The sequence below is a fragment of the Solanum pennellii genome, chromosome 5 (assembly GCF_001406875.1).
Source record: "Solanum pennellii chromosome 5, SPENNV200".
NCBI lineage: Eukaryota > Viridiplantae > Streptophyta > Magnoliopsida > Solanales > Solanaceae > Solanum > Solanum pennellii.
This window is the reverse complement of record NC_028641.1, coordinates 74,000,641-74,012,866: the sequence shown is the minus strand read 5'-3', so window position 1 is coordinate 74,012,866 and position 12,226 is coordinate 74,000,641. Positions and strand designations below refer to the sequence as shown.

The window sequence follows — 12,226 nt, the reverse complement described above, 5'->3', positions numbered from 1 at the left end:
CGAGGTACATTTTATACATAATAAACTAATTTAATACGCCGAGATACATTTTATACATGATATATTAATCTGATGCGCGAGATACATTAATGTGATGCGCGAAAATGAGGAATTTTGGAAATTTGTAAAACTTATAGGAGATAATGATAATAAGTAAACTAAAATGTGGAATTTCGTAATTAATCCAAAAAAATTATAGCAATGGATTTCATTCATAAATCAAACTAAGGGTCTGTTTGGAAAGTCACATGGCAATTGAAATTGGTGTAATTATTAGGCTAATAATTATCAACCTTGTAATATACAGTCTAGTAATTACGTTGATATGTATGATTGTCATGACACAATGACACATGTGATGTTTGGATGCACAATTGTAATCATAAAATCATATTAAATTTAAAAATAAAAATAATTATATAAAAATTTTACTTTACAAATAAGAAACTTTATAAATTATATTAAATGAAATATTTAATAGATATATTATTTTTTTTAAATATGTTACTTAATAAAGATATGTTCTTAACTAATATTATGAAAAATGATTACTCTAAATTTTTTTAATTTACAATATTTTTCATTGCATTGATCATAAAAAATAAAAGTATAAAGTTTCTACGAACATGGTGAAATGCATGTTTAATAAAAAGATTTATATAGAAACAATATGTCATAAATTATTAAATATTCGATAAAAAGATAATCTATCAAGTCTAATTAAAAATGACTTGCAATTAGAATTCAATATTACTAAAACAAATGAAACTGAAAATATAACCTAACTTATAAATTCAAAACAAAAATTTAACATAATACTCTTATAGCAAATTTCAATATAGCATACATAAATATGATTTCTTTTTAAAAGAAAGAAACATAAGTCTATAATTATACTTAACAAGAAATGTTATATTAATTTAAAATTAAAATACTGATAAAATTATACTAATGAGAAAATAAGCATGACATAAAGAAATACATAATAAGAAAAAAATTACATAAAAAACACGTGAAATAATGTTGAGAACGAGAAGAAAATAATATATAATGATATAAAATATAAAATAATCTTCTAGAATTTTTAGAATAATAAAAATATAAATAGAACTCAAAATAATATAAGTAAAAAAAATTCAAAACCAAAAATTAAAAATATAATTAAAAAAAATTAAAAGATAATCAACTGGTAATTCACAGCCTATACCTGTAAATTAGAGAGTGTAATTACTCCTTGCCAATCACACTAATTACATGCTGATCAAGTAATTGTTCTATCCTACCAAACAACATAAATAATATAATTATATCAAACTCAATTATCGAAATGATAAAAGTATATCAAGAGACTAACTTATGCAGCACATTGTTAATTCTATCCCTTTCAAAAAGAGATGTAGCAAAAGTGGGGGATTGTAGTAGTACAATATTAAGCTTTTTAAAATATCGAGTTCACATTTTTTGCTATTTGATTTGTTATTCCATTAACTTATGTATAGTTAAGTTTATTTTAATTTGGTATTACTTTTAAAAGTGTTTGATAAATATAACAAAATAATTTAAAAAAAGTTAAAAATTATTCAAGATAAATTAAGATGTGTTTGAAAAGATAAAATGATTTTAAAAAAATCAAAAATAAAATAAAATCAAAAGTAAGTTTATTCCTATCTTTTTTTTTTAACTTAAAATTCATTTCAGATTAACTTAATTAAAGCTACTTTTTAAAAATCCATCTAACTGAATTCTTAGAATATAAAATTATTTCGTAAGCGAGCTTTATCTTGTGAAACAGAGTTAGTACTTCGGCCACATGTAAATGCTGATTTGGTATATTAATTTTAGAGATGTTTGGATAATCATTTTGTAAGTTAGCATGTTCAATTGATACGTTAGAAGTGAATTAAAAGTTAAAATGTCCAACTGATATATTTAAAATGTTTAAATATATATGCTCAAAATTAAAATATTTATATTTGATAATTATCAAATTTGAGTATCTGTTATATATATCCCAAAAAAGGACATTAAATTGGCTTACGATCCCTTCTTAATAATTTTTTTTAAAAAAAGGAATATGGACTTTGTTCATCTTTAATCAAAATAAACTTTAAAAGGGTGTAGTTATATATGTGAACTTATTTTAACTCGATTTGATTGACTTAATTCGCCCCTTTGTTTGAATGATCGTAACTTGTTATCCATCATTTCATATTTTGTTATATTTTACTAAACTAATTTAAATAATAATAAGATTTAAATTTGTACAATTTTAAATTGAACTTTCATTTTTTTTAATTTCTCTAATAACAGGCAGCCCACATATTCAGTGACACACGGTGCTAATATATTAAAAATGATAACTAAAAATTAAATATATTTTTTGAAATAATAAACAATTAAAAGGTAAACAGAGAAAGTAATTACAACTAATAATAAAAGATTTAAGTTATCTACGGTTCCTTAAAAAATTATTTATATAATTTACTTAGACATTTTAATTAGGGATTGTACCTATTGAGCACCTTTACCTTTTAATACATATACCTATTTAATACTTTTTGATGACATGAAATTATAAGTGTAATACCTAGAACCCTTGTCCACAATTCCTTTTTCACCATCGACACACCCCTTTCTCAAATAATCCCTCATTCTTTCTTACTACCATCAATTCCATCATCATAAATGTTATCGTTGTTGTTATCGTCATCGGAAAAAACATCAATTGAATATATAACCAGTCAAAACACAATAAATTAAAAAGAGTTTGTTGATAAAAAATTTCATTTAAGTTGTGGAAGAGAATTTCATCAAAAACAAAAATCAAATTGAGTTACAAATAATTTCAGCTAATTTTCATATTTCCGACAAAACTATTACGAATATGAAATTATTTTCTTTGAAATCATTAAAGATTCATAAGGTGAAGTGAGGATAATTATCGGAATGCACGTAATTTTGATCGATGACGATTGTGATTATTCTGACAGAAAAAAATGGGGAAGAATGGACGTCGGGGTGGGTGCGTTGTTCTGGGCATATGCAAAGAAGAAAATGAAAAGCCTTTTTTTTCTTTTTTCTGAAAACATAGCTTTTAAGTATTTTCTAATTTATTTTTACTAATTGAATGTCATGTGTCAAATTTTCATTAGATATTATCACACGTAAGTGGCGAGCATATTACATGACATCTCTAATTTTTGTTTATTGTCAAAAAAATTTAACAGGTAATTTTTTAATTTCAATTGAAACAAACCTAAGATAAGAAATCTAAATAAAATATATGGATGATTCTAAAAAGCCGCAAAATAACTTAATGTATAATAAAAATACCAAAAAAAAAGTTAAATAAGAACAATTTTTAATTTTTAAAATTATACAAATAAAAATAGACGAAAAAAATATGTGACATTTGAAATTTATTAAAAGCCACGCGTGAAAGAAAGTTCCAAAAAAAGTGTTAGAATAATGGCCAGAAAAAAGTAAAGCTCATTGATTACTATAGAGTACTAAATTCTCTTTCTTCCACTTTAACATCTTTTTGCTACTTTAGTTGTCGATGCAAAGTTTTTTTTTTTTTTTTTTAATATAAAAACTTTTTTCGATTAACGAAATAAATTTTATGTTTAACTCAACCAAAATCAAGAGATAAAAAGGTTTGAAAAGTATTTTGATTTTGATTGAAATTATTGTTACGATATTAAATTTTATAGAAGATTTTTTATCTCATGCACAAGTGTATTTTAAATATATATATGTGTCTAAATGAACATATTCATTATTTAAAATAATGCAATATTTATAATGTTCACATGGACATGTATATATTTTTAAGATATACTATTAACTAGTGGAGAGGTAAAAGATCATCGATAAAATTTAATATCGTAACAATAATTTCGGTTGAAATTCAAATATAATTCAAGACTTTTTTCCCATTAAAATACATGACAATGTTCATAACATGTCTTGATTTAGACGTCTCACATGTTAATAAGATAAGATAAACCTAAATAAGGTAGACATATGAATTACGATTATGTTATATCATAATAGGAATGAATTTTAAATTTAATTTAATCTAAAAATTTAGCTCAAGAAATCAAAAAATCTATATCCGCAGAATATTTGACTGATTCTAGTAAGTAATTTTGATTAGAAAAGCTTTTAAAACGACTACTTTATGAGAGTAATAATTTGTATTAGACTATTAATTTGGAAAATATATAGTTTTGTCAATATTAGAGCAGTGATTGATCGAGTGTTTTAGAAAAATAAAACAAAATACTAATAACATGTTACATACAAAAAACATTTAATTTATTTCCTTAAGAAATGGGCACATCAATTCAATTAGTCTTATTTATTAAATTGGTAGGTATAAGTAAGTATCTAAATTCTAATAATAATATAAAATTTATTTTACACTGAATTGGTCTAAATTCAACTTCTACCATTAGAGCAGCACTCATTTTAGCCTTCAAGAATATTTCAAGCTCTAATAAAAGGATGAACATCACTTGTAAGTAACGTAAAATTATTTTTTTTTGTTTCATTTATTTTTCTTATCCATATAATTTTTAAGAATATGGTTTATCAGGACCTTATTTTCTTTATGATCAAAGAATTACCAAGAAATGAAAGAATTTTTTTTGATCTTTTCATTGTTATGGCTTTCACAATAGTCTATGTGTACTTGAAATTCCATCATATTGTTTGCAGAGTAAATTATCTCAGGATAAAATAATCTTAAATTTGATAGGATAAGGTGAAGTATCCAGAATTAAGTATTTTTATCGTTAACAAAATAATATAATCTTTTTTTCTCAAGTTGAACCTTAATTGGGATATATCCTATCTTATTCTGCGTACCAAATGACACATTAATGTATAAAAAAAATATGACACATTAATGTATAAAGGATAGTTTGATGCACGAAGTATCTCCTGTTTATATAGGGTTTGGAGAAGGGCTGAAGCACAATAGTGTAATAGATGTAGTCTACTTTATATTATAAAATAAAAATGTTCAATTTGTTGTAGAAATCAGGCAAAGAATGAACTCAATTTGTTGGGTTTTCCTCTTTCTAGATTGTTGGTAGGGGCGAAGTTAGAGTTTTAATTACACGTTCTAATAAATCATTCTTTATTCCCGTTAAGAAATTCACTTAATATGTATAAATAATTTATCCAGACTAGTAAGTTGTCTTTTCTAGAAATCAGAGCCCTCAAACTCAAAATTCTGGCTCCGCGTCTGATTATTTGTTGTGAAAGCTGAGGACTTCATTTGTTACATTTTACAGCTCTGTTGATGTCAAAGTGGCCTTGCTTTAGATTTCTGTTTCTGTTGGCATGTTTGTTGGCGATATCTAGAACAAGTACGAGTTTACTCTATGATAGACGCGAGGTGATAAAGGGAAATCGTGGTGTTGTTGCCACTGATGATGGACGATGCTCGAGGATAGGAAGAGATGTTCTAAGAGAAGGAGGCCACGCTGTGGATGCAGCGGTTGCTGCAGCATTTTGCTTGGGAGTTGTTAGTCCCGCGTCTAGTGGCATTGGTGGAGGTGCATTCATGCTAATAAGATCAGCAGATGGAAAAGCACAAGCCTTTGATATGAGAGAAAATGCTCCCAACAAAGCCTTTAAGGTATTTGAATCTCTTGCAATTTTTTCGTCTATACATTCATGATAATCGAGACATTTGATGATATCAAATAGGAATGATCATAATCGTGTTAGTAAGTTTCGTATCTTTGTTGTCCAGAATATGTATGCGCAAAACGCTGCTCTAAAAGCTAGCGGAGTTCTTTCAATAGCAGTTCCAGGAGAAATTGCTGGCCTTTACAACGCGTGGAAACAATATGGAAAGCTTCCATGGAGAAGGCTTGTGAGGCCAGCTGCACATTTAGCTCATAACGGGTTCAAGATTTCTCCGTATCTTCATATGCAAATGCTCAGAAGTGAATCGGATATAATGGCTGATAAGGGACTTCATGACTTGTTCACGTCAAATGGCAGCCTTTTGCGGATAGGAGATATATGTTATAACAAACAGCTAGGGAGAACACTAAGAGTACTTTCCGCGTTTGGAATTAGACCATTTTACAATGGATCGATTGGGGTCAAATTGATCAAGGATATAAGAAAATCCGGTGGCATATTAACAATGGAAGACTTGCAGCAGTATCAAGTTCGTATAAGAGAACCTATCGTTGCAGACGTGATGGGATTTCAGATAATTGGTATGCCAACTCCTTCATCAGGAGGCGCTGCAATGGTGCTAGTAAGTATATGATTAATTAAGTAAACAAAAGTATGCTCTCGGACTTTTTCCTTTAGTCGTTAACTATGTCTACCTCTTACGGAGAAATGGCTTATACTTGTTGTCCTTAGATACTGAACATTCTTGCACAATATGGATTTCCAATGGAAGGTCCGAGTTCCCTTATGATTCATCGAACAATTGAAGCGTTGAAACATGCATTTGCAGTGAGGATGAACCTTGGTGATCCAGATTTTGTTAACGTGAAAAATGTCGTAAATGATATGCTGTCAACACAATTTGCAAAACAGTTGAAGAAGACCATAAATGACAACATGACTTTCAGTCCCAATCACTATGGTGGCAAGTAAGCAACTTTCAACTAGTTCCTTTCGTTTAACCTATCTCGATCACTCTAGTTACTCATCGTGATTTGTCTGTCACTTAAATCATTGTTCAAATGTAACGATTTTGACAATAGGTGGAATCAGATTAATGATCATGGTACTAGCCACATGTCCGTTGTGGACAGTGAACGAAATGCTGTATCGATGACAAGCACTGTAAATTCTTACTTTGGTGCTAAGTATCTCTCACCGAGTACTGGGATAGTTCTTAACAATGAAATGGATGACTTCTCCGTTCCTGCAAAACGTTCCGAGAATGTTCCACCACCAGCACCAGCAAATTTTATCCATCCAGGCAAAAGACCATTGTCATCAATGACACCTACTATTGTTCTCAAGGTAAGATTTACAATCTTTCCAAGTGTAATGAGCATGACAAAATGATACTACACTCAGTCCATATTACACGTCTTTCGATGAATTTAACAGATCCCTAGATAGAACATAAGTCTTTGGACTCGTAATGGATCTTGAAATACTATTTCTACATCTCCCTGACCAAATCCGCCTACACCAAAGGCCTCCGCCCTTCCATCCCTGGAATAGGTACAGAGGTTCCAAAGTGACTAACAGTGTCAGAGTCAGAATTTTCACTAAAAGGGTTCAAAATATGAAAAGTAAACACACAAAAAGCCGAATGGGGTTCAACATGAGCCCCCTTGGCACTACTTGGCTCCGCCCCAGACGACTAATATTTAGGAACCGAGGTAACGTTATTTGTACTATAAACAGGGCGGACAATTGAGAGCTGTTGTTGGTGCAAGTGGAGGAGCAATGATCATTGCTGGTACAACTGAGGTTTTTCTGAATCATTTTGCAAGGGGAATGGATCCCTTCTCTTCTGTAATGGCTCCAAGATATTACCATCAGGTACTTACTACACAACTGACGTTTTTTCCCGAATCATTCTGTGACATATCGTTTCATAATGTATCATATTGCATAACTAATGACTTTAAGTAACATTCAAACAAACATTATATTCAAAGTAACGACGATACAATACTTTAGGTAACAAGTAACAACCACATCCAAACAAGCCCTAAAAGCCAATTGTCATTATCATTTAGCCTTATTGAGCCTTCATGTTATTGCATTTTGCAGTTGATTCCGAATGAGTTACAATACGAGAATTGGACAGTCGTGACAGGTGACCACGTAGAGGCTCCAGCGAAAATAAGGGCTGGCCTTCAAAAGAAGGGACATGTCCTAAAAAGTATTGCTGGAGGGACAATCTGTCAATTTGTTGTTCAAGAATTCAAGTCATCCAAGTTAGGGGAGCTTGTAGCTGTAAGTGATCCGAGGAAGGGCGGATTTCCTGCTGGCTTTTAGACGTTGAACTCAACGTCTAACAAGAAGTCGTCTTCGTTGCACAAGGACCCTAACAGAGGTAAGACATGTATGATCATTGATCAGTATCATTTGGTTTAAGTGTGATTTTTATTTTATTGAATGTTTAGGAGCTCATTAAAACATATACAACTAGAGCTACCATATGTGTAACTAGGTAGACACAAGGGCGGAGCTACGATTCGCGAAGGATGGTCAGTTGAACACGATCCTCGCGTTTTAAAAGAAAAAAACATAATATATATATAATTGAGGTAATTTTACATTATTGGTCCTGGCGGGGCTCGAACCCGCGACCTTCGGCTCATAAGACCAACGCTCTAACCAACTGAGCTACAGAACCACTATACTATTATATATATATATATTAAAAATTTCTATTATGTCTCTAATTTTTCTTTTAATTCAAAATTTGGATAAGATGTTGATCGGTAAGACTGGGCAACGGAACGGGACGTACCGGTACCGTTTCGGTACCGTTCCGGTTCGTTCCGGTTCGTCCCGTTTCGGTTGCCTACGGGACGGGCCGGGATAGTCTAAACTGGTACACGGAACGGGACGGAACCGTAGTTTCGTACCGGTGTACCGGTACCGGTTCATCCCGGTTCATTCCGGTTCCGTCCCGGTATATAGTGGAACGGGACGGAACCGATGAACCATCCCGGTAATTCCGGTCCGGTTCATCCCGGTACCGGTCAAAATTCCGGTCAACGGATTCCGGTCCGGTCCGGTACCGGTTCATTCCGGTCCGGTGACCCGGTTCCGGTCCGTTGACCAGTCTTATTGATCGGTTTGGAAGTTTATCGGTTTGGCTTATTGGTTATCGGTTTGTAGAGATGTTAATATGTTATCGAACCATTAAGATATTGGCTTATCGATTATTGATCATTATCGGTTTAGCCGTTAAGATTTGACAAAAAAAAAACTTTGAAAATCACTTAGAAACAAGGTGATAAACCAAATTAACTATGCACATGAGTTCACAAGTTACATCTTGCTTAAAAACAAATATTTCTACAATGTAGAATTAATAACCAAGTGTTTGAGACAACGTATGAAACTAAACAACAAGTCAAAGATTTTATATACAAAATGGTAAAAATAGAATAATTTACTATAGAGTTATTGTTAACCCGTTAAGAAAAAACCTCAAATCGTTAAGAACCAATAACCCAATAAAAAAAAACCGTTATCAAAATCGCTAATCCAATAATAAAGTACTGATAAATCAAAAACTTTTTTTTCGGTTCAGGTTATTGATTTTGATTCGATTTTGAACAACCCTAATTTACATGCTTTGGCGTCAATGAAAAGACATAATTATAGACTATAAAAGCTTTCAGCCACACGAATAATTAAATGTGCTCATCAACGTTTGAACCTAAAAAAAGAATGAGTTATATTTAATAGCAATTAACGTTGAGGTAGACTCAATATTCATCAAAATGAAAATAAATACTCATTATGAAATAAATACTCATTATATTGATATAATAGTTGAATTCAAAGTATTTGAGTATTTCCTGAACATGCAAAACAAAAGAATTTAGGTAAGTTTGTTATATAATATTTCTCTCATATCAATTAGTTAAATTAATATAAATTTTGAATTGAAAGTCATTAAATTTTAGGTGAATTTTTTTTTTTGAGATATAGCCCACACAGTTCTTGTCATCCTTATAAGTTTTTTTTTTTTCTTTTTGTGAATAAACAAAATAACAAAGTTTATATCTCAAAGTTTTCACTTAATGACATATTTTTGACCAAACTATTCAAACTTCTAGTCCATTATTTTATACAATAAAATAAGAAATTATAAAGCTAGTAGCTTTTAAGCATGTCTTAAGTAGATTACTCAACAATCAATATCAAATTCCTAGCATAGCCTATAATTAATTATAATAATTGTTAACCATCTACAAATTAATTAAATCATAGGATGTTAGCTTGTATTTTTAATGGTAACTTCTATTTTATCTAACCTTAAATATACAATTCATTTTAAGAATGATTAACTTCTCGACGATATAAATCAATATTTGTTTATAATAACTTCGAAGAATCTTATCATAAAATGGGCAAAACAGCAAAAACATACGGAAGATTGTAAAATTGTTACACATTGATAAACTAGTTTAACACACTCAAAATAAATATTAGCATGAAACACTCCGACTGGGGAGTACAGTCGCAAGAACGAAACTCAAAGAAATCGATGGGGGCCTGCACAAGCGATAGATCATGTGGTTTAATTCAATACAACGCGCAAAATCTTATCAGTCCTTGACATATGAAACATTTTTTAACGGGATGATACTTGCTTTCATACAAGTGTTGCATGGCTGTCGCAAGCTCGGGTCGTGTGATGTTTGGTCAGGTCCTATAACAAGTGAAACCCTCGTTTTGTGTTGCTGAGACATGCGCCTAAGGAGAAAGTCTTTGCAACCGAAGTGAGCCGACGAGTCGAGTGATGCGTCAGCGATACCAATTGAGTGTCAGCACCTAGTTGTGTTGTCAGTAAGAAGGTAGTCGGTGCCTTTCAGCACTTTCTTTTTCTAGCTAGCGCGCTTGATAAATCTTGTATGTGTTCCTAAGAAAAAAGAATTTCTCCATTTTTTCGGGATCTCAAACGGGCGTGGAAAAGCATAAGAACTCTTGAGTCGTTCAAAGCGAAAGAAGTTCCGATCAGAACTTCTAAAAGAAGAGAAAAGAGAAAAGAGGCAAGACCAGAGAAGGAGCTAAAACCGTTAAGTGTAACACTTTGTTTGGATCATTGTTACCAATTGTTTCATAATGTATTGTACTCTATTATACTGTATTGTATGATATATACAATGTTTGGCTAGATTGCATTATTTGTTGTTGTTTAATAATATTTTAATTGTTTGATTTGATTGTATCGTACTGTATTGTAATTTATAAATTTACTTAAATATCCTTAATTATTCTAGGGTAGGTGGTTTGACTAAATTTAAATAATTAAGGTAAAGGGTAAAGCAGTATTTTGAAATATTATATAAATATATAATTGGAAAAAGAAATTAAGTAACAATAGGAACATACAAATTAGTTGTTCCATAAAATAGGGGTTTTCATTGTTACGTAACAACGAAATTTAATAATACAATACAATGCATTTTAAGTAACAATCAAAACAAACATTATAGGTATAGTAACGATACAATATAATACAATGAATAACAATGATTCAAACATAGTGTTACTAAAAGCGTATAAAAATATTTTTTTGATATACTTAAGACATGAATTCTATATGAACCAGTGAATTATAACCAAAGGAAGATTTGATTGTTTGTGCAGAATTCTCAAATTTTTAAACCAACATATTTTACTCAACAAGCTAATATGACTGGTCATTTCAATTTGATATTTTCAAAGTTTGTATTAGTTAATTCGATAATCCACAATTGAAAATAAATATGATCAAATACTAAAGTTTTATTCCGTTAGATAAATCAAATTCAGTTCGATAAAATTTTAATATAATAATATTCGGGATTTAGAATTCAATAGAGCAACTATTAATAATAATGTCATAGCAATTGGAACATCACATAAACAAAAATGATACACTATATCATATCTCGTTTAAGACCATAAAATTTCTTTTTAAAAATTATTTTTTAAAACTTTAGATCCAGTTAAATTAAAACAACTAAATTGAAACACATTGAGTACCTAAGATTGTGTTTTGCATGAACAAAATACAGTGCATAATTGCATATGTTTGTACTTTTTTTTCCCCTCTTTTTTATTTGAATTACTTCCATTTGCTTCATTTTTTTTCTTATTTCTCTTATGGTTAGTGCCACATAAGTGGTTATTGAAATTAGTCAAAGCAACCATCATTAAGATGATTAATTAACATTAATTCAAATTTAGCGGTATTGTAAAATTGATTTAGTAAAACACTTTCTACTAAGCCATTTTCACAAGACCATTAATTTTAGATTAATATTAATTATCTCAATAATGATTTTTTGGTTATTTTAGAAATCACATATGTTACACTTGCCATAAGAGTTGCAAAAAGAGAAATGAATGTATGTGAAGCAACTCAACAAGAAGAGAAGAAAAGTATTGCGTTTGTTCAAACTATTATTGGTAGATTTTGAATACTCAAATTGAAAATAAAAAGTTAGAACTATCAGTTGTAGATTTTGTTTTAGTTTGCATTCTAGAA

General features: G+C 30.2%; 1 protein-coding gene and 1 non-coding gene across 3 annotated transcripts; one reads left to right on the top strand and one right to left on the bottom strand.

Annotated features, from left to right (window-relative positions):
- The first annotated feature begins 4,421 nt into the window (after positions 1-4,421).
- LOC107019015 (glutathione hydrolase 1-like) lies at positions 4,422-10,874 on the top strand. Of its 2 annotated transcripts, XR_001456720.2 has the most exons (8): positions 4,422-4,522; positions 5,304-5,650; positions 5,768-6,286; positions 6,397-6,632; positions 6,747-7,011; positions 7,405-7,542; positions 7,777-8,062; positions 10,355-10,874. XR_001456720.2 is itself a non-coding variant. In XM_015219601.2 (7 exons), the coding sequence occupies exons 1-7, from the start codon at positions 4,510-4,512 to the stop codon at positions 8,002-8,004; spliced, it is 1,746 nt and encodes a 581-aa protein (XP_015075087.1). In that variant the 5' UTR covers positions 4,422-4,509; the 3' UTR covers positions 8,005-8,407. The 2 variants fall into 2 exon arrangements, 1 of the variants encoding a protein (XP_015075087.1); XM_015219601.2 differs by lacking the exon at positions 10,355-10,874 and having other exon boundaries at positions 7,777-8,407.
- On the bottom strand, positions 8,292-8,365 carry TRNAI-UAU. The gene has a single exon. It is a non-coding gene; the product is annotated as a tRNA-Ile (tRNA).
- Positions 10,875-12,226: the final 1,352 nt, after the last annotated feature.